This window comes from Canis aureus, chromosome 23 (genome assembly GCF_053574225.1).
Source record: "Canis aureus isolate CA01 chromosome 23, VMU_Caureus_v.1.0, whole genome shotgun sequence".
Taxonomy (NCBI): Eukaryota; Metazoa; Chordata; class Mammalia; order Carnivora; family Canidae; genus Canis; species Canis aureus.
This window is the reverse complement of record NC_135633.1, coordinates 38,016,168-38,039,168: the sequence shown is the minus strand read 5'-3', so window position 1 is coordinate 38,039,168 and position 23,001 is coordinate 38,016,168. Positions and strand designations below refer to the sequence as shown.

General features: G+C 40.1%; 1 protein-coding gene and 2 long non-coding RNA genes across 14 annotated transcripts in view; 2 read left to right on the top strand and 1 right to left on the bottom strand.

The window, feature by feature from the left end:
• LOC144295009 (uncharacterized) overlaps nt 1–12,455 on the top strand; it is a 52,203-nt gene extending 39,748 nt beyond the window's left edge. Inside the window, exons 3-4 of the long non-coding RNA XR_013362358.1 lie at nt 9,490–9,560; nt 11,877–12,455. This is a non-coding gene — a long non-coding RNA (uncharacterized LOC144295009). The remainder of the gene's footprint in view (nt 1–9,489; nt 9,561–11,876) is intronic.
• CCDC83 (coiled-coil domain containing 83) overlaps nt 1–16,200 on the bottom strand; it is a 48,908-nt gene extending 32,708 nt beyond the window's left edge. The window contains exons 1-3 of one of the 5 annotated variants that reach the window (XM_077867339.1): nt 15,789–16,200; nt 9,234–9,356; nt 419–503 (exon numbers count right to left, since the gene is read on the bottom strand). In XM_077867339.1, coding sequence (XP_077723465.1) covers nt 419–503; nt 9,234–9,328 — 180 coding nt within the window. In that variant the 5' untranslated portion in view covers nt 9,329–9,356; nt 15,789–16,200. Of the gene's footprint in view, nt 1–418; nt 504–4,311; nt 4,391–8,351; nt 8,498–9,233; nt 9,359–15,788 lie in introns of those variants that run through there. The other 4 variants (XM_077867336.1, XM_077867335.1, XM_077867338.1 and 1 more) reach the window with 4 other exon arrangements.
• An 860-nt stretch (nt 16,201–17,060) lies between these two features.
• The window catches only part of LOC144295006 (uncharacterized), a 28,351-nt gene continuing 22,410 nt past the window's right edge, over nt 17,061–23,001 (top strand). For 6 of the 8 annotated variants that reach the window (XR_013362349.1, XR_013362346.1, XR_013362352.1 and 3 more), the window contains exons 1-6: nt 17,061–17,211; nt 17,324–17,374; nt 17,716–17,753; nt 17,835–17,971; nt 18,099–18,255; nt 19,805–19,866. This is a non-coding gene — a long non-coding RNA (uncharacterized LOC144295006). Of the gene's footprint in view, nt 17,212–17,323; nt 17,375–17,715; nt 17,754–17,834; nt 17,972–18,098; nt 18,256–19,804; nt 19,867–22,500; nt 22,648–23,001 lie in introns of all 8 variants that reach the window. The other 2 variants (XR_013362350.1, XR_013362351.1) reach the window with 1 other exon arrangement.

Sequence of the window (23,001 nt, the reverse complement as noted above, 5' to 3'; positions counted from 1 at the left end):
CAGGTCATGATCCCCGGGTCCTGGGATCAAGTCCTGCATCAGGATCCCTCTTCAGTGGGGACCCTGCTTCTCCCTCTCCCCCCGTTCCCCTAAATGCTTGTTCTCTCCCTCTCTCTCTCTCTCAAATAAATAGTCTTTTAAAAAATGTGGTTTCTGAGCCTTAAAATTTTTGAACACAAGATCCAGGTCATCATGATCTAAATAACACAGCTCAAGCTGACTTCCTTTGACATGGTAATTAATATAACAGGAACAGCGGTGCCCACTTGTCTTATATGTACCAAAACTTAGATTGTAAATATCAATTCCAAGCACTAAAGAGGATAATTTCCTAAAGTACATGTAATCATAATTCACAAATTTTTAAGGCATTTGTGTAAATGTTTAATAACTAGTAAGTTTTAAATGTTATACTCACTCTTTCATGATATTTTTGGTTCTTTTCTCTAAGTCTCTTTATTTGAGCCATATATCGTTCTACTGCATTTTCCTTTATTTGACAGCTGATAATAAACAAAGATAAGATGTGTTACAATTACTCATCTAGGAAAATTCATGAGACAAATATAAACTATTTAGATTGAAATAAAGTATTAAATATATTATAAAAACACATTTAGGGATAAGATACCTTCTTAAGTGATTTTTTTGTGTGTTTCTTTTTTTTTTTTAAGATTTTATTTATTTATTCATGAGAGACACAGAGAGAGAGAGAGAGGCAGAGACACAGGCAGAGGGAGAAGCAGGCCCCATGCAGGGAGCCCGATGTGGGACTTGATCCCGGGACTCCAGGATCACACCCTGGGCTAAAGGTGGCACTAAACTTCTGAGCCACCAGGGCTACCCTTTTTGTGTGTTTCTGAGTATATTTTACTCACTAAAATATATGTTGGAGAGATAACTTCAAGTTTTTTCCTATATCAATCCCCATTTGTATTTCACAGTCATAATTTGTATACTTTCTAATTATTTATAAATAATTCAGCTTAAAGGAAACATGTTCTCTAGAATTCTAAAAATTCAGACAAAAATGACAAGATAAAGACTTTATATAAGGGCAGACACACCTTCTTGAAATACTAAGATAAATGAGACATACCTCTGGGTCAAGTTCGTTAGTATGCCATCTCTTCTTTATTTTTTTAAATTTAATTTTATTTAAATTCAATTTGCCAACATATAGTATAACACCTAGTGCTCATCTCATCATGTGCCGTCCTTAGTGCCTGTCACCAGTTAACCTACCATCTCTTCTATAAATAATAAAGGTTTTTCTGGCACAAATACATTTCTTTCATACCCAACAAGTATTTGTTGAGCATCTGTCAGGTACAAAGGAGAGATTGAACAGTAGAGAAAGACTTTGGTATAGGCCATTTGATAGCTATCTATTTCTCTATTACCCCACAAATCTTTTAACTTTAAATCTGAGACCAGGGATGCCTGGGTGGCTCAGCGGTTGATCACCTGCCTTTGGCTCATCCCGCAGTCCCAGGATCCCCTGCATGGAGCTTGCTTCTCTCTCTGCCTACGTCTCTGCCTCTGTGTGTCTCTCATGAATAAATAAATCCTAAAAATAATAAATAAATCTGAGACCAAAGTAACACAGTGGAAACAGCTTCACATAAACATCTTGCCTCCATTAAAACAAAGCAAAACAGTCGCTGGGTGGCTCAGCGGTTTAGTGCCTGCCTTTGGCTCAGGGCGCGATCCTGGAGTCGCGGGATCGAGTCCCACGTTGGGCTCCCGGCATGGAGCTTTTGCTTGTGTCTCTGCCTCTCTCTCTCTCTCTATGTCTATCATGAATAAATAAATCAATAAATCTTAAAAAAAGAGGCAAAACAAAAATACATCACCTGTATGGTGTAGTGAACCTAGAGGTCATTACAAAATGAGAGACTCTTGTTTGCCATCACATTCCTGTCACTTCTTACCTATATGATCTCAGGCAAGTCACTTCTCTGAGCATCAATTTCCAACCTGTCAGTGGTGATAACAATACCTAGCTCTAATCCTTTAAAGATTAAAATAAGAATTGTATGTGAATGTTTCTAGGGTAAAGTAGGTGCTTAGGAAATTTCAGTTGAATCTGAATCTTATATCCTCAGCCCTTCCTCCAAAATATCATTTATATGTGTGACATTGTGTATTCAGTACAGAGTAAAATAAATCTCCTTCTTTCTCAATGATGAGAAAATGCACCATAAAAACAAAACAAGCAATTCCTTTAGTGGCAAAAGTGCTCTGTTTGGATACTATGAAACTTGGACTTCAGTACTGCTTCTCCACTGACTGCCCAAGGACTCTCAACCTCGTTAGGCCATGCCTTACTTTTCAGGAAGTAAGAGAATTGAAGGCGATGAGCTCTATATTTTTTCAGTTCCAAAATTCTGCATTTTACATTGATCATTGTTCCCTTTCATGCAGTCACACAGACAATCACATACAGCACAAATAAGATTTAATGAGCTGCTGCTCTGTGCCCAGTATTGTTTAGGGCATTATGGAGATAGTGTGGAACAATACTTCCATGATCCTTGCCCCCAAGGAGCTTACATTTCACTAAACAATAAAGAAGTAAACACCCAAGCATATTATTTACCTATTGTTATGGGGGAAATAACAGGCTATGATAAGGATATTAAACAGAAGGGACTACTATGCACAGGTGGTTTCCAAACAGTAGTGGATATAAACCATGTTTTTTACTTCCCACCTAAAGCTTAGGTGTGGGGGCATCTGGGTAGGTCAGTCGGTTAAGTGTCTGCCTTCTGCTTGGGTCATGATCCTGGGTCCTGGGATGGAACCCCACATAGGGCTCCCCCCTCAGCAAGGAGCCTGCTTTTCCTTCTCCCTCTGCTGCTTCCCCTGCTTGTGCTCTTTCTCTCTCTCCCTCCGTCAAATAGATAAATAAAATCTTTAAAAAAAAATAAAGCTTAGGTGTGCAAAAATTCTGAAAGAGTGCCTTCTCTATCTCCCATTTTTAAGGAGAAAAATTAAAATAATGTAAATGAGAATTATCTGAAAAAAGGCTTATGCAAATTCATGCAAATTATACGATTATAAATATGGTAACTTAATTCACTTTCTGCATGGCTGAAGCAGGCAAATGAATCTCAAGTATATGGTGTCCATTGGTTGTGACTGAGTCTTTGCATGGTCTGGTTAACAGACTTATTCCTGGTTTCAGCTGAGAGGCTTCCTTGGTGATGACTGAGTGTGCAAAGATGGCTCTGGAGACTGCATTCAGCCCCAACCCCAGATCCTGCATGGCAGACACTTATACTAAAAAATATTTCCCATTTATTTGAAATTCAAATTTAATTTGGCATCCTATAATTTTATTTGCTGTATCTGGCAATCCTACACTTAATCTATCACCCCTCCACTTAGAGCAGTCAGGAGCAAATGACCTGGGGCTTTGTCTTATGTTCCTTGTGAGCAGTTCAGAAAGATCTAAGAGTACCAGCAGGCCTCAGGGGCAATTCTGACTTGCCCTAAAGGTTTTGGTGACTTTGTTGCCCCAACTGTGGCTCACATGGTAGGTGTAGGTCTAAGTCAGTTGAGCCTTTCCTTGGAATCTACTTCAACTTCCATGGGTCTCATGAAGATGAAACTGCACTTTAGAACTCAACACTATTAGCCACTGTGGGAATTCAAGTCTCACTGTTCTCTATGTACCTTTTTCTTTTCATATCTCCCTTAGGTGCCATGGTAGTGCACATGTGACACTAAAAGTGTCAGTACTAAGTACTGAAGCAAATGCAATGATAAACTAATGAGATAATACATTTAAAGCAGTTTGAAAAGGATACACTATTCTAAAGCACAGTGATATGAAATGGTTAGTAATACAATGGGTTACTTTTCCCCTTCCTTCTCTGAATTATTAAGATGTTATTAATGTGCCAACTTTTTCCCTCCAGGCAATTTAACTGAAAATTCTGAGAAGGAAAACAAATAAATCTGGATTATTATTTTTTTTTTCAGAGAGAGTGAAAGCATGGTGTGGGAGGGGCTGAGGGAGAGGGAGAGAGAGTCCCAAGCAGACTCTGAGTTGAGCACAGAGCCTGACATGGGGCTCATTCTCATAACCCCAAGATCATGACCTGAGTTGAAACCAAGAGTCAGACGTTTAACCGACTATGCCACCCAGGCACCCCTAATCTGAATGTTTTTTAAAAAATGTATACTTGTATCTATTTTTTAACCTATAATCATATCTACACCTATTTCTATATCTATATTCATACTCGTTGTAGAAAACTATGGGGAAAGCAAATATAAAGGAAAAAATAAAACCACAATTACCTAGAGATGATGATTATAGATTTTGCATTGGCAGTCTCAGCTCTTCACAAACAACCATAGAGGATCATGACCTTATATTCTTGGGACAGATTTTTAAAAAAATGTTTAGTTGTCCAGAAATCATTGACTACCTACTATGTGCTCCCAGCTCTTTGTTAGATGAGATTATATAAGAGAAACATAAGATGCTGCCACAGGATATTTGGTCAATCTTTTCTCAGAAAGTGAGGGGTGTGTTTTGGTTATTTGTCATGTGACAAAAGTTCTGTCGCTTGGGAACACATGGAGTGAGTCAAGTGTAACTAGCAGAGCATGGTAGAGCAAGGCCTTGACTGTTTCAGTCCATGAGATTATTTATTTAGTCTTAACAAAGGAGAGAACAAAAACGTGAGATGTTCGATTTACATCTTGCATTAGTCATGAGAATTTTTAAATGTTTGTCTCTTTGTAAACCTCTGTTAAAAATAGAAATACTGGCCTCTGGCTGACCTAGAAGAGAAACAGTTATATTTGGATGTCATCAGTGTAAACCATAGGAACAAGTTAGAGACCAGGTTGTATTCACAGAGCCTGGCTTTTTGTCCACCTCTCCAAAGATGAGATGAACAAGTTTTCCGTTATGCTGACAGATGAGTGCATGTAGTTTCTGGTTATAACTTAATGTCTCAAGTAGAAAATAAAAGGGAACTTTGTTGAAAGTCCCTTCCCATGGGTGTTTCTCTCTTAGTGTTCTGACCCATTCACTCACTGTCCTCTAAAAAGAATAGACAGGTAGATTTGGAGTTTCTCAAGAATAAGGAGATGGATTTTTCTCTGAATGTTTAAAAAAAACTATTGGGGCGCCTCGGTGGTTCAGTTGGTTAAGCGTCCGCCTTTGGTTCAGGTCATGATCCCAGGGTCCTGGGATGGAGCCCCACATCAGGCTCCCTGCTCAGCAGGGAGTCTGCTTCTCCTTCTCCCCCTGCTCCTCCCCTTGCGCATGCTCTCTCTCACTGTCTCTGTTTCTCTCTCTCTCTAATAAATAAAAATAAAATCTAAAAAACAGAAAACCAAAGAACCCCAAATCTCTTAAGGGCCAGCATCACAGGCTAGTCACCAGCATCACGGGTTCTGCACTTTCAGCCTTGTTCCCCCTTCCAATAATTTCCTATTCCCAAATCCCACATGTTCCACAGGGCTTGGCTGATCTGACAGTTGCCTATATATAGGCAGCAGGTGGCTCCTACCCTCTCTCCCACATTTCTGCCTTCTCTCAGTTACTGAACTGTGAAAAGCTCTCCCTTACCCCAGCATCTTTTCCATAAGCCTTTCTCTCCTCCATTCTATGTCTCCATAACAACTGTTCCTCTTCCAGAGATCAGTTGCAATGTCACTTTCTCAAATAAGTTTTTCCTGACCCCTCTGACCATATCAAGACCTTTAAATTGTCGCACAACACCCTACACTTTTCTTTCATAATGTCTTAATTGTAGCTATGCAATTTTTTTTAAAGCTTGAAGTAGTTGTCCAATATCTGCCTCCCATGCCTCATCAGGCCAGGAACTAGGTGATCTGTTTGTTGCTCTCTTCCAGCACTTGCCTTGGACTTGGTAAACATTCAAGTATTTGTTCAGTAAAAGCATGAATGAAGTACATACTTTAAATATATATATATATATATATATATATATATATATATATATTTAAAATTTTAATTCCAGTGCAGTTTTTCTGGCTGAATCATATACATATATATTATAATGAACATATAAACATATACATATATTGTGTATAACTGTATATAAATATATATATAGATACATATATATATTATCCATTCTGCTTTATCCATTCATCTATTGATGGACACTTGGGCTGCTTCCATAGTTTGGCTATTGTAAATAATGCTGCAATAAACATAGGGGTGTGTGTATCCCTTTGAATTAGTGTTTTTATATTTTTTGAGTAGTGTAATTACTGAACTGTAGAATAGTCTATTTTTAACCTTTTTTTTTAATTTTTATTTATTTATGATAGAGAGAGAGAGAGAGAGAGAGAGGCGCAGAGACACAGGCAGAGGGAGAAGCAGGCTCCATGCACCGGGAGCCCGACGTGGGACTCGATCCCGGGTCTCCAGGATCGCGCCCTGGGCCAAAGGCAGGCGCCAAACCGCTGCGCCACCCAGGGATCCCTATTTTTAACCTTCATACTGTTTTCCACAGTGGCTAGATCAGTTTGCATTCCTACCAACAGTGGATGATTTTCCTTTTCTTCACATGAAGAAAGGAAAAAATACATCATTGTATTTTTGATGTTAGCCATTCTAACAGGTGTGAGGTGATATCTCATTGCAGTTTTGATTTGCATTTTCTGATGGATGAGTGATGTTGAGCATCTTTTCAAGTGTCTGTTGACCATCTGAATATCTTTTTTGGAGAAATGTTTGCTCATGTCTTCTGCCAATTTTTAATTGGATTTGTGCATGTGTGTGTGTGTGTGTGTGTGTGTGTGTTCAGTTGTATCAGTTCTTTATATATTTTGGATACTAACTCATTATTGGATGTCATTTGTGAGTATCTTCTATTTAGTAGGTTACCTTTTAGTTTTGTTCATTGTTTCTTTTGCTGTGCAGAGCTTTTTATTTTGATGTAGTCCCAATAGTTTATTTTTGCTTCTATTTCCTTTGCTTCAGGAGACATATCCAGAAAAATGTTGCTATGACCAAAGTTAGAGAAATTACTGTCTATGCTCCCTTCTAGGATTTTTATAGTTTCAGGTCTCACACTTAAGTCCTTAATCCATTTTGAGCTTATTTTTATGTATGATGTGAGAGGGTGGCCCAATCTCATTCTTTTGCATGTGGTTGTGCTGTTTTTCAACACCATGTATCAAAGAGATCTCTTTTTCTTCTATTGTGTATATTCTTGCCTCATTTGTCGAAAATTGGTTGATCATATAAGCATCGGTTTATTTCTGAGTACTCTATTCTGTGCTATTGATCTGTGTCTATTTTTGTGCCAATACCATATTGTTTTGGTTACTACTGCTTTGTAGCATATCTTGAAATCTGGGATTGTGATACCTCCAGTGTTGTTCTTTTTCACGATTGCTTTGGCTATTCGGGGTCTTTTGTGGTTCCATACAAATTTTAGGATTATTTGTTCTAGTTCCGTGAAAAATGCTATTGGAATTTGATAGGGATTTCATTAAATGTGTAGATTGCTTTAGGTAGCATGGATATTTTAACAATATTTGTTCTTCTAATTCATGAGCATGGAATATCTTTCCATTTGTTTGCATCACCTACAATTTCTTTCATCAATGTTTTATAGTTTTCTGAGTACAGGTCTTTTACCTCCTTTGTTAAGCTTACACCTAGCTATTTTATTCTTTTTGGGGCATTTGTAAATGGGGTTGCTTTCTTAATTTCTCTGTCTACTGCTTCATTATTAGTGTATAAAAATGCAACAGATTTCTATATAGTGATTTTGTATCCTGTGACTTTCTTGATTTTGTCATTTCTAGTAGGTTTTTGGTGGAATCTTTAGTATTTTTCTATATATATAGCGTCATGTCATTTGCAAATAGTGAAAATTTTACTTCTTCCTTACCAATATGGATGCCTTTTATTTCTTTTTGTCTGATTGCTGTGGCTAGGACTCTGGAATAAAAGTGGTGAGAGTGGACATCCCTATCTTTTTCCTGACCTTAGGAGAAAAGCTCTCAGTTTTTCACCACTGGGTATGGTGTTAGATGAGCTGTTTTCATACATAGCCTTTATTACATTGAGGTATGTTCTTTCTAAACCTACTTTGTTGAGGGTTATGAAGTACATTCTTATATGAAAAGGACCGAAATGAATTCATTTACTTCCTAAGACTTATACATTAAAAACCTACCTCGTGCCAAAAACTGAGGTTCAAAATCTCATCAGGGATTTACTATCTATGAATTGGATAAAACATAAGCATAGAATATGTATTACCTCTAGTTTTGTCTCCAGCTCCTGGGAGTGAGACACTAAGAAATATTTTCATTAAAAATAATTGTACCGGGGATACCTGGGTGGCTCAGCGGTTTGGTGCCTGCCTTTGGCCCAGGGCGCGATCCTGGAGTCCCGGGATCGAGTCCCATGTCAGGCTCCCGGCATGGAGCCTGCTTCTCCCTCCTCCTGTGTCTCTGCCTCTCTCTCTCTCTCTCTCTGTGTCTATCATAAATAAATAAATTAATTAATTAATTAATTAATTAAAAAATAAATTTAAAAATTAAAAAAAAATAATTATATCAGGGGGATCCCTGGGTGGCTTAGAGTTTTAGCGCCTGCCTTTGGCCCAGGGCTTGGTCCTGGAGTCCCAGGATCGGGTCCTGCGTTGGGCTCCCTGCATAGAGCCTGCTTCTCCCTCTGCCTGTGTCTCTGCCTCTCTCTCTGTGTGTGTCTCTCATGAATAAATAAATAAAATCTTTTAAAAAAATAATTGTATCATTTGGATTTGATCTGTAGCCATTGGAGATAATGCTCATTGGAATGTCTAGAAATGAACTCTTCTATAAATGTATGCTAACTATTCCATGTTACAATAAACCTATTAATAAGCCAAAAATCAGCATCAATACTTCTAGACATAATCATATTTTATGAGGTAAGTCAGCCAGCTGTTATATACAAACTGTGTATTCAGTATGTGGGAGAGTGGTGGGAGAGAGGAAGCCAAACCACATTAATGAATGCTGTTTCACTACTACTACTTGAAAAATATTATAGTCAAAGTTTCAAAAACTTTAAAAATATGCACATAGCACAAGAGTGAAATTATGCTTCCAATCTACCTCCAGTCTCTCTTGACAGCTTTTGAGCACATCACTTTCCATTTGGAGTTATATGAATCTTAACAATGATTTCCATTTACACATGGGAACATTTGGATTTCATAATTGAAACTTACTGGTATTCTAGAAGTGCTTCACTAGTAGGCAATTTGACTTCTTTGTGTGGCCCATCTTGAACATCCTTTTTATTTGCTTTTGCTGTGTTATCCATTGTGTTGCTTAGTTAGTAAGAAGCATACCTGTTTGAAAAGAAATGGGAAAAGTAAATAAATTCTGTCTTTGCTCCTCTACTTGTGTTTACTCAAGATAAGGAACTGCTGGGACTTAATTTAGAACTGTTTTTTTTTGTTTTTTTGTTTTTTTTCATTTCAGGTCTCCAGGTCTCCAGACCTATTACCTACCACAATGCTGGGACATAATGAATCAACAGATTCTTGAGTCTGGTAAGTTCCATGCCCAGGTATAGCATTTCACCACCCAAAACTTTCTAAGAGACTCATCCCCTTATGTTATCCATCTACATCTGTTTTCCCTCTCAAGTATTTTTAAGAACAAGGACTTAACTTTTTCAGTCATTTTATTCCACCACAGTGTTTGGCAGAGTGCACTGCATATAGTAGCAGTTCAGGAAATGTCTGTTAATTTTTTTAAAACTAAGATAAAACAAAAGTACAACTTTCTATGAACACCAAGAAACTAGAGCCCAGAAGAATTAGGTTTGGCCAGGATTGTTATAAAGAGCAAATAAAAGCACATATTCAAATGTTTTTTAAGGGGCTAAAAGGTTTACAAATGCAAAATAATAGTAATAATAATATTATTAACAGTAACCGCTCATCAGCTATTAATTGCTTTTTAATCAATAGTAAAAAAATTGTCAAAAATGATACATTTTAAAAGTGAAAAATCAGGTTCACCGTTCAAAGATTTATAAACAGGAATACTTCTTGGATTCTGTATAGGTACTAAAGTACTTCTTTTCAGATTACATAGTCTCCCTTAACAGATTTTTATCTTTTAATTTCCATTAATCTCAAAAAAAAGAGTTCCTAAACTTCAAAATATTAGTAATTGGGTATGGTAGAAAGAGTATAGCCTTTGTGGGACGCCTGGGTGGCTCAGTAGTTGGGCGCCTGTCTTTGGCTCAGGTCATGATCCCAGCATTTGGGATCGAGTCCAGCATCGGGTTCCCTGTGAGGAGCCTGCTTCTCCCTCTGCCTGTGTCTCTGCCTCTCTCTCTCAGTCTGTCTCTCTCATGAATAAATAAATAAATATTTAAAAAAAGAATGTAGCCTTTACAATTATTTATTTAGATGGCTGGAAACTCCATGAAAGTGGGGATGATATAATTCTTGTGCATTACTCTATTTCCCCACACAGATGCACAATAAATCCTTGTCAGATGAAAAAATGGATGGATGAATCAGGCAGACATGTTTTTTTTAATTTATTTTTTATTATTGGAGTTTAATTTGCCAACATTTAGCATAACACCCAGTGCTCATCCCACCAAGTGCCCCCCTCAGTGCCCATCACCCAGTCACCCCAACAGGCAGACATGTTTAAATCCCAGATCCACCACTTATTGTCAATGGAACCTTGAGTAGATTAACCTTTTTGAGCTTCAGTTTCATCATTTGTAAAGTGAGAGAAAAAAACCCTATATTTAAAAGCTGTCGTAAGAATTAAATAAGCTAATATTTAAAGCGCCTAGAATAGTGGCTGACATACAGAAAGAGCTTAGTTAGGTATTTATGCCCCTTTAGTTAAACTCCAGATCACGCTTCTTCAAACTTCAGGTAACTGAAAAGCAGAGGATGTCTGCCTGTTGCTAAGTATTATAATATGTGGAAAAACTAATCTGTGTGATTTGCTGTTGTCAACCTTCATCAATGATTTAGGTCACTGAATCGGTAATCTGCATAGATCACTGAGATCCACAGTGGGAAATCTCTCTGAAGTGAAACATGTTTTCCTAGACATGATGCTTGCATACCTAGACCTCCATCAAGGCTCAGTCTTTATGTCTGACCCTTTTCTTTTCCAGCCAAAATGTGTTCATCTCTATACTCTAACAGACTCCAGTATGCATGAATGGAAACATACTATAATACTTCCCAACTAAAAAGCATATAGGTGATAAAACAAAAAAATTAGCACATTAAGACAGTGATATATTAAGTGATATCTTCTCAGATATGAAAATCTTGAGAATAATTCCATAATCTACACACCAAAATGTGTCATTTATACCATCGTAGTTCACAGAAACTTCTCAGTTGAGAAAAAATTGCTTTCTTTTGTTTTAGATGCAGAGTTGAATTTTTATATTATTTTCCATTTTAGAATTAGAGTTTTTAACTTGACTATTGAACAAAAAGATAGCATGCTGACCAGTGTTTCATTTCACAACAGTTACTGTTCGACAGTGATTTTTATTATAAATATTTCAGTTAAAAGTTAAAACAAATGCTAACTTCGATCTCTAGTTCTCTAGTTCTCTTTATGAGTCATATGGAAGAGATCAAGTGTTAAAGTTTCCACCTACAGTACCCATCTGGTGCTGGGGGAGGGGGGATGACCTCATCGTGCTCAATTACCTCAGTTACCTGGCTAAACTCTCTGACTAAAGTATAGTTACGTAACTGAGGCTCATGACAAAGGACTTTAATAAAACATGAGTGAAAATGTGGATCCATTAAGCACAAATGATTTATGCAAAAACTATATTAAGATTCATTGTTTTATATATTTTTCAGAAAATTAGGAAGCATCGGTTGCCCTTTTAATAGATGCATTCTTGCAATGAGCTAATGACATTACTTCAGAAAGTACTAAGTACTTCTACATTTGATAATGTCCTACAAACAATGGGGATTTTCATAAATATTTACAAGGATTTACAGTTCTTGACCACCTAGAGGATTTCTATCTCAGCAAAAGGTGAGAATCCTAGAAAAAAAACTCACAAAATAATGTGATTACCTTTCAGGAAGGTTTCACAAAGAATAATTCCTGACAGAGGGACACTTGATCTGTTTGCCAGTAACTGCAAACATCTATTTAGTGCCTGCTCTGTGCATGGCACTTTACCTGACCCTTAATTTTAAAATATGAAGAGACAAGATCGCTACTCAGACAAAGAAATATACTCCAGCAGAACTTCAAAAAAATAATGAGCAACTTTAAAAGACTAGAAAGATTGTGCATGTAATGAATGCTCCCAAGATCGTGACTACAGGGTGACCTTCTGTGCCTGTTTTTCCTCTCCCAACACTGGGCTTTTTCTTTTTCTTTTTTTAAGATTTTATTTATTTATTCATGAGAGACACAGAGAGAGAGAGAGAGAGAGAGAGAGGCAGAGACACAGGCAGAGGGAGAAGCAGGCTCCATACAGGGAGCCCAACGTGGGACTCAATCCCGGGTCTCCAGGATTACACCCTGGGCTGAAGGCAGCGCTAAACCACTGAGCCACCCAGGCTTCCCAACACTGGGCTTTCAATATACGTTGTGGTGGGAGGACAGGTGAGGAAGCTGAGTTTGAAGACTGGGTGTCCAGCCTTGTCAGAGCCCACTCCATAATCATTTCCCATCAGAAAATGTTTCAAAATATATTCCCCAAGTGCTTTTCACTGAAAAGTAAGTAGGCTGTTTGGAAAAAAATGGACATATAATAGCCACATTCTTCAAATGTACTGTTAACCCATGTCTTACTTTACTCTGCAAAATTATCCAAAAAACAAAAAAATGGATTCTCAGGATCCTAGCTCAGTATCTAGAAGGTTCCTCATGACTCTTTTTCATTTGGGACGAATATCCAGAAGCCTCCTACTGACTCTTTCCGAATTTTATGGAGGCTGGGAGGGATGGCAGCTCTGCCCTGATACGTTTCCAGACATTTAGAATGGATTCTGATGTTGATTAGCCAATGTTTTTATATAAATGTAGATTAAAATGGAAGATACTCATTTAATAGCATTAGTAATAGCAGAAGTTCTGAATAAGATTCCATCAGAGGTTGAGAGTATGGTTTAGTTAAAAGATCTCTATGTGGGTGTTGGAAGTCTTGAAATCTATCTAGTCCTGGCTCTGCTATTACCTACCTATAAATGTGTAACTCTAATAAACAACAACAATAATAATATAGTAATATCTCATTACAGTGTTAACTGCAGTATATATTTGAAAACATTCATGGCATTCATTCTCAACAAAATACAACTCCTTTAATACTGAATAATAACTAATCACTTCATCTTTGGACTTTCAAAAAATATATGTTGGAACATAGGCCAGGATCTTCCATGGATGCAAACTAGATGTTCAATAAATGTCTAATTTGAATGACTGACTTGCAAATCATGTGTACTCACTTTCTTTACCAATGACCCTATTTATTTGCTCATAATGTCGTACATATCCTTAGTTTAGAAAGTAAATCATGTTTGTTTGTTTGTTTGTTTGTTTATTTAAGGTAAGCTCCACGCCCAGCGTGGAGCCCAATGTGGGGCTCAAATCCACAACCCTAGATCAAGACTTGCACCAAGATCAAGAGTTGGATGCTCAACTGACTGATCCACCCAGGGGGCCCTGAAAGTAAATCACTTTTATTTTATTTTATTTTATTTTATTTTATTTATTTTATTTTTTTATTTTATTATTTTATTTTAAGATTTTATTTATTTATTCATGACAGAGAGAGAGGCAGAGACACAGGCAGAAGGAGAAGCAGGCTCCACGCAGGGAGCCTGATGTGGGACTTGATCCTGGGACTCCAGGATCTTGCCCTAAGCTGAAGGCAGATGCTCAACCACTTGGCCACCCAGGTGTCCTAGTAAATCACTTTTAAATGCAAATACTCTCTTATGGTAGAACATATTTTTAATACAATTTTTAAATATTTAAAAAGTGTTCTTCAGTGTATGTTAAAAAAAAAACTCTAAATTCATTTAAAGGCTTTTAGTAGTGAGAATATCACCTAAAAGTTAGTTTCAAACAAATTCAGTCCTCCTTTTGTATAGATTATGTATATACAGTCCAAAATAGCTTTAAAAAGTAAAACACAGCCAGTTTGGAGATACTTGTTAAACCACCATATACTCAAATTGAAGTATTTAAAAATATCTGGATATAGGTGCCTGGTTGGCTTAGTCTCAGGGTTGTAAGTTCAAGCCCCATGTTGGGTGTAGAGCCTATTTAAAATAAAAAAAGATAATAATAAAGTTAACTATTATTAATGTACCTTATATTTTAAAAAATAATAAATAAAATATCTGGATAAATGACACTAATAATAATAAATAAAATAATAAATAAAATATCTGGATAAGTGACAACTTTCACTTGCCTAATTGATGATTTACATTACATTGCCACATGTTTTCTTTGCCAGCGCAAATCCTTTGGTCAGTAGCACATTTCTGAACTGCAGTTCCCAAATTATACTGGATTCTTAGCTTAATAATTGGTCTATCTTCTGATCCAGAATTGCTAATAACATAGTTTGAAAAGCACTATCTTATACTAACTTATCTAGCAACCAGAACTACATTTTCCCCCCAACTCCTTCTGTCCTTCAAGCTTAGAAATGTCACAAAAGAAACATAATCATGAAAAGAATATTGTGAAGATTATGGAAATGCATGCAGTATTTTCATACTCTGATGGTGGAGAACAAAAAAGTTTCTATCATCAAATAACAGTGGTGATTATGAAAAAGATCTGCTGGAGTCAGGTCTTGGGGTGGCAATAAGGAAATCCACGAGCGGTTATCACACACACAATGATAAATACCCAATCTCATTATTTTCCTTCTCTGCCTTCACAGAAACATATCTATGTATATACTTTTTTCCTTCAATGAGACATCTTCCACCTCTCATCCTCCTCCTCAACTCTCTCTTGTCTAACAGAGAGTTAATCATGGAGTGAGAAGGGGACTGAAGAAGCAAGGTAGTGTGAAATTGAATTGTAAAAGAAGGATGTTGCAGCATCCAGGGCGGGGAGCTGAAGCCAATCTATGGACTGAGAGAGTGAGGGTTAAGGCCATCAACAACATTCAGGCCACTCAGAAAGTACCCACAGGGGAGGGCTGTGTACTGGTACTGAGAAGGATGCAAGGGGGTGTGAGTCTTCACTCAAAACGCATTCACAAGACTGGGAATGTGCTAAGAACACTAAGCCAAGCAAGGCTTGAGTCTAGTCCTAGCCCCTCCACTATCAGTTTTATAACCCCAAACAAGCCTCTAAACCCCCTGATCCTGAGTTCTCTTCATCTTTCCTGCCTCCTCCCAGGGTTATCAAGGAAGCTCAAGTACTTTGGAAGTACTGTCAAGCAATAAAGCTCCAAACAAATGGAAGAACTGGTTTACTGAGCATCTACTGTATGCTAGAGGCTGCCTGTGAGGTGAGGGCATGAAGGGTAGGAAATATCAGAAAGGGAGACAGAACACGAAGACTCCTAACTCTGGGAAACGAACTAGGGGTGGTGGAAGGGGAGGAGGGCGGGGGGTGGGGGTGACTGGGTGACGGGCACTGAGGGGGGCACTGGACTGGATGAGCACTGGGTGTTATTCTGTATGTTGGCAAATTGAACACCAATAAAAAATAAATTTATTATAAAAAAAATAATATGGGGCTTTCTGGGGAAAAAAAAAAAAAAGGTTACGAACCTGAATCAAATTCAGATCCTGCCCTCCGGGAATGGAAGATCTAGAAGGGCAAACGAGCAACACACCCGGGGGTTCTACTGCAAGGCGGTTAATATTTTGGTCAGATCAAAAGATCTTCGGGTTCTGTGTCCTGCGTGAAGAGAGGTGGGCGTCTGAGCAGCGCTCCCGGCGGCTTCCAACGGTCCAGGAGCAGGGCCCGGGGGAGGACGCCCGAGGGCGCGACCCAGGCCCCCGTGGGCGCAGGGCAGGCCCCGGGACTGGCGGGGGTGGGCGGGGAGGTCGGGCCTCAGGTGCCGGGCGGGAGGGGTCGGGGCCGAGGCAGGAGGCCCGCCAGTCCCGCTACCGCCCTCCACGGCGTCCGGGAGCGGAGGCTCTGCAGGGGCCCGCAGTCCGCACTCGCCCGCCGCCAGGGGACCCGGCCCACCCCCTCCGCCGCGGCGCCAGCGCCCTCCGTTTCCAAGGCGACGCGCGCGCGCGGGCTGCCCCGCCCCGCCCCGCCCCGCCCCGCCCCGCCCCGCCCCGCGCAGGAGCTCCCGCGGGCCGGGCGCGCCTCCCGGTGGCCGCACAGGGAAGAGGCGCGGCCGAAGGCCCGCGCTGCCGCCTTTTGCCGCCGAGATGGCGCCCTCCCGCCTTCTCCCCGCGCGATTTTCACCCCCGCAGCGCACCCTGCTGATTGCACACTAACGCACGCCCCCTCCCGGCCTCCCTCGACGGCTAAACCTGTAGGCGCTCGGTTGTGCGGACACGTGGCACGTGGCTCTGCGCCGAGACCGCAGCGTGGCTTAACAGGCGCTCGCGGGGCGGGCGGGGGTGTGCGCGCGGCCGGCCCCTGCCCCTCTGCCCCTCTGCCCCCCTGCCCCCCTGCCCCCCTGCCCCTCTGCCCCCCCTGCCCCCCTGCCCCTCTGCCCCCCTGCCCCCCTACCCCCCTGCCCCCCTGCCCCTCTGCCCCCCCTGCCCCCCTGCCCCCCTGCCCTTCTGCCCCCCTGCCCCCCTGCCCTTCTGCCCCCCTGCCCTTCTGTCCCTCTGCCCCCCTGCCCCCCTGCCCCTCTGCCTCCCTGCCCCCCTGCCCCCCTACCCCCTGCCCCTCTGCCCCCCTGCCCCCTGCCCTTCTGCCCCCCTGCCCCCCTGCCCCCTGCCCCTCTGCCCCCCTGCCCTCCTACCCCCCTGCCCCTCTGCCCCCCTGCCCCCCTGCCCTTCTGCCCCCCCTGCCCCCCTACCCCCCTGCCCCTCTGCCCCCCTGCCCCTCTGCCCCCCTGCCCTTCTGCCCCCCTGCCCCTCTGCCCCTCTGCCCCTCTGCCCCCCTGCCCTTCCACCCGCAGGGCTCTTGCTGGCCCCGGGTTGGGTGCGACAGTCCCCTGGGGTTTGGTCCTTAACGGAATTGCAGCCTCCTCCACTAAGTGCTTGTGTGATAACACCCGGCTCTGTAAGCTCCTTGGTCCTGTTTTGCTTCTCTCTTTACTTTTTTTGCTCCTAAACCTCAAGAAAACCAACACAGATTCCGATTCCGTTTTCCTCACTCTTTCTACTTTTTGCAGCTCTGTCCTAATTTGAGGGGGAAATATATCACCTGGCTACAACCTCCGAAGGTGCCTTTTCTATCCTGCATTTTTTATTTTTATTTTTAATTTATTTTTGATTTTTTAAATTGGAGTTCAATTTGCCAACATACAGCATATCACCCAGTGCTCATCCCGTCCAGTGCCCCCCTCAGTGCCCGTCACCCAGTCACCCCAACCCCCCGCCCACCTCCCCTTCCACTACCCCTTGTTCATTTCCCAGAGTTAGGAGGCTCTCATGTTGTCACCCTCACTGATATTTTCACTCATTTCCTCCCCTTTCCCTTTATTCCCTTTCACTAATTTTTATATTCCCTAAATGAATGAGACATATAATGTTTGTCCTTCTCCGATTGACTTACTTCACTCAGCATAATACCCTCCAGTTCCATCCAAGTCGAAGCAAATGGTGGGTATTCGTCATTTCTAATGGCTGAGGAATATTCCATTATATACATAGACCACAGCTTTATCCATTCATCTTTTGAAGATACAGATACAGTGAAACGCCAGGACTCCTGCATTTTTTTTCTTTCTCGGCCTCACGACAATTTCTTACATCCTGGCAGCACCTACTTAGGCTAGTAACATCCGAGTCACTCACCCCTCTGTCCCCAGAAGACACAGGTGAGGAGCTCCCTTGAACCCCCACTCTTCATAAGTCACCTGTTTGACATTCTTGAATTTGATTTTTAAAAAATAGACTATCATATATAGTTTCTAATTAGTTCTGTGACTTTTTTTTTTTTTTTAGATTTTATTTCTTTGTTCGTGAGAGACACACAGAGAGAGGCAGACACCTAGACTCCCTGCAGGGAGCCAGATGGAGGACTCCAATGGGAAACAGAGATCACGCCTTGCACCGGAGGCAAGCCTCAACCACTGAGCCACCCAGGTGCCCCAGTCCTCTGGTATATTAATAACGAATTAACTTCTTTAGGGAATTGAATCAGTTAATATAAATATTAGCTTTTGGTTGAGGTAGTTTATCTCATTGGTAAAAAGTCATCCAAAAAGTAACCAGTTTGAGATAATTTATGTGTTCTACCTCATTTGGGCCTTCCTTTATTCCATCGGTGTTATGTCTTTGTTAAATGCCAACAGTTTCCTGTGATCTACACATTTGATAAAGATTTTCTTAGGTACTTGGTCTTTCCTAGAATAACAACAGGTGGGATTATGGGGTAAAATTATTAAATAGAGTGCAGATGCAGGAGAAAAAAGGTACCACCAAAAATTTTTCAAGCATGGGGATTATTTCTGTTAAATGGAAAAAGAATTTTGTGATTATTCAGCCCTTAGAAATCATTCCCAAATCATTTCCTATAAACCTTAGACCTGCTTCTTCTATGAAAGCCTGGGCCCAGGGTAAAAAATGTACTTTTACTCTATCCTTTATCTCCTGTGCAGTTTTTATTATGGTATTTGCCAGTTGGTGGTCAAACAGATGAAGCCAGATAAGCATTTGCCAAGTTTCCTCATTTGACTTTGATTTTTCTGCTAGCCATGTTGAGTGATGTAGAAATACAGGTAGGAGAGGGGCGCCTAGGTGGCTCAGTCAGTTAACAATCTAACTCTAGATTTCGGCTCAGGTCATGGACTCAAGAATCATGAGATCGAGCCCTGCCCAGGCTCCACTCTGGGTGTGGAGCCTGCTTAAGATTCTCTCTCTGCCACCCTTCCCTCCCTACCCTCCCCCCAAAGAAATACAAATAGGAAAGTTTCTGTGGTAGAAAAAGCCAAATATATTGTCTGATTTGGCAAAATGCCAAATAACCTGTTTGGTATGCACAATTTGTAAACATTTTATACTTTTTCCATTTTTTCACCTTTTTTTTTGTTGAGGATCACTACTTCTGCAAACAGACCCTAAAGCAATCAACTAAATGTATCAATATTAAATCTCACAATAATTTTTAGAGACCTGAGCTAGTGATTAACCTGTTGACTTTGTAGACCTGTTCAAACTTCTAGTAAATCAGAAGGTTTATTGACAACAAAGTTACTTTTGAGAAATAGAAAAGCCCAGCTATACTTCTTACCCAAAAACTTTGTTCCTTTGTACCTTAAATAGGTATTTTTGCAAAAAAAAAACAAAAACAAAAACAAAAAAAAAAAACGTCATGCAGTAAATTACTTTCTTGACAGGGAAAGTTTACCTTTAAGCAGGCATTATGACAAACTCATAGAGGGAATTATGTTTTAATCCAACATCCATTGGCATGTTTTGATATTATAAAATGGGATTGTTTCCCACTCTATTTATAAGGGTTGCAACTTTTTCCTTTAGGCCAGAGAATGGCTCTGCAACCTTCCCCATCTCTTCATCTCTTGAAACCAAGTTTAACTTGAATGACCAGAACTCTGGCAAAAAGAAATCACATCACTTTTCCCCCCACATATCTCCTTCCTCCTCCTACCTAATTTTTGAAATTACTTTTATGAACTCTGTTCTTTCAGAGGGAGAGGAGCCCAGAATGTAAGCTGGAGCCAGAGTGTTGTGTCCCAGAAGCCTGAGCCAGGTAATACTGACTGTGCTTGAGGGCTTTAGTATATGATGTCATGGGAGCAATTCAGCTATAGTGAGTTGCTACATGTTTTGGCAGTTTTAAGATATGACTACATAAGAGAAACATACAAATCAACAGAATGTGACAAAAACATCCAGAAATAGATATGTAAAAACAAATGTACATATATTTACATGTATTTAACTATCATATTTGATTTTATACACACACACACATACATACATAGACAGTTGCTTCAGACAGAAGTGCCAGGGTAAATAGATGAGGAAAGGATAGTATTTTCAACAAATGCTACTGTAACTATTGCATAGATCTGAGGAAAAAAAAATGAACCTTGACCTGATTATATACCTATAAAAAATTAACTTGAAGTTAATCATAGATCTGAACATAAAAGCTAAAACTATAAAACACAGGAGAAAATCTTCGTGATGTTGGGTAGGCAAAGATTTTTTTTTTTTTTTTAATATAGGACACCAAGAGCATGAAGTTTAAAAAAAAAAAGGAAAAGATTTTGGAATTCAAAAAATTAAAAACTTCTTCTCTTTAGTTAGTTTTAAGAAGACAAAAAGGCAAGCCACAGTCTGGAGGAAAATATTTCAATACATATACCTGACCAAAGGCTGGTATCCATAATTTACTGAACTAAAAGCTCAATAATGAGAAGATAAAACAACCAATTACAAACACCAAAAGATTTGAATAGGCACTCCACAAAAGAAGACATATCAGTGGCCAATTAGTACCTGAAAACATGCTCAACATCATTAGTCATTAGGGAAATGCAAATTAAAGCTCCAGTGAGATACCACTACACACCCATTAGAATGGTTAAACTTAAAAAAAAAAAAAAACTGACAATATTGTGTGTTAGCAAGAGTGAGGAGCAACTAGAACTTTCATATATTGTTGCTGGAAAAGTAAGATGGCACAACCAATTTGGAAAACAATTGGGTGGTCTTTTATAAGGTTAAATACATATCTCTAGTATGATCAACCCAGCAACCCCACTCCTAGATATTTGTTCAAGAGAAATGAAAATGAATGTTCATAACAGCTTTATCGTAATAATCTAAACCTGGAAACAACCCAGATGTCCATCAACAGGTAACTGGTAAAACAAAAAGTTTATAGCCATACAATAGAAACTACTTAGCAATAAAAAAGAAATGAACTATTGATACATGCAACAAACAACATGACAGGTCTCAAAAGAATTAGGTAAGTGACAAAGCCAAATGTGAAAAACTATATACTGTATCATACAAAATTCTAGAAGAGTCTGAAAGCAGATTAGTGGTTGCCTAGTGCTGAGAGGGAGAGGTGAAGGAAATGTTCTTTAACTTAATAGAACATGGTGGTGGTGGTACAGGGTATAGGCATTTGTTAAAAATTGCGGAATTACATATTGAAATGCGTGCATTTTATTGCATGCAAATTATACCTTAATAATTAGTTTATTTCTTAAAAAAATAGCTACAAATTCTCCGATACTCCTCCCATTAAGCGGTGGAGTCTCTCTTCCCTCTTCTTGAATATAGGTGGTCTTACGACTATTTCAACCAAGAGAATATAGCAGAAATGATTATACATAATTTCCAAGGCTAGGTCAGAAAAAGCTGCTTCTGGGTTCTTTTGGGATACTTGTTCTGAGGGAAGCCAACTGCCATGTAAAGAGCCCATCTACTTTGAGACAGCCATGCTGGAGAGGTCACATGTAGGCCCTATGGTCATCTCTTCCAACTGAGCCTACCTTTGAGCCCAAAAAGTACTTGACATGTGAGTGAAGGTATCTTGAATCCTCCCAACAAGCCATCCATCAGCTGAGAATTGCTGAGTTGTGCCATAGTTGATGCCACAGGAGCAAGAGATTGCCAATTACTACCCTGCAGAATCTGGGATATGGTTGTTTAAAGCCACTAAGTTTTGATAGTGTATTAGTTAGCTATTACTATATAACAAATTACTCCAAAATTTAGTGATTCAAGACAACAACAATAACTTATTGTCTCACTGTATCTATGGATTAGGAGTTTGGGAGCAAGTTGATTGGGAAGTCCTAACTTGGGGTATCTCATGAGGTCAGATGTTGGGCAGATTCTTTCTGCCTGAAGGAGCTTTCAGTCTATGGGGAGTGAGGAGCAGACAAGTTGTTAGGCCATCACAACACAGTTTGATAACCGTGGAATAGGGGTAAAAACCCCTGGAAAGGGAAAAACCTAACCCAGTCTTGAGAGTCAGGGAAAAATTTCCAGAGGAACTGAGGTCTGAATTGAGACTTGACCATGAGCAGGCATTAGTCAGTTTAGAGGGTTGGATGTGAAAGGGGCTGGAACAGAGGGATTGACATGGAAAAAGTCCTACAGGTAAAAATGAAAATGATGAGTTTCTTGTGAAGCTGAAAGAAATTTACTAATGCTTGGAGAATAGGGTCCCAGAGAGGGGAGAAGAGCTAGCCAGCAGGATAGAAGCAACAGGACAGATGGTGATGGGTCCTCTGAATCATCTTTCATGACAAAAGTTCACTCTGGCTACAGTATAGAAGGGTTGGGAGAGGTCAAGATAGGGACAGGATCCAGGATGAACTTCACTGATCACACTTTCCATCTTTCTTCTGCCTACGAGCTTCTCACATAGGTCTGCTGCTTGGTCCAGGAGACATGTCACTGCCTCTGCCTTTTGCACGTTTGCAATGGTTGGCAAAAAGAATGACCTCATTTCCCTGGCTCAAGTTATCAGCTTGCCCAATCTTTAGAACCTTCTATGACTCAGGTGAGATGCCCACCCCCACACCAGGAAGTAGTCTGTGAAACTCTGCCTCTAACAAACATATTAAAGAATTAGAACATAGAGAGTGATACTACCTCACATCTAGAGAATGAGGCAGTATAGATTCTGACTTCCACTTTGTAAGGACTGTGTTTGTATAATTATTTTCCAGTTGGTTTTTTTTTAACTATGGTAAGAACACAACATGAGATCTACCCTCTCACAAAATTCTAAGTGTACATTGTTGTTAACTGTGGGCACTGTATTTAACAGTAGATCTCTACAATTTATGTGTCTGACAGAACTGAAACTTAATACCAGTTGAGCCAGAACCCCCCATTCTCCCTTTCCTGAGCC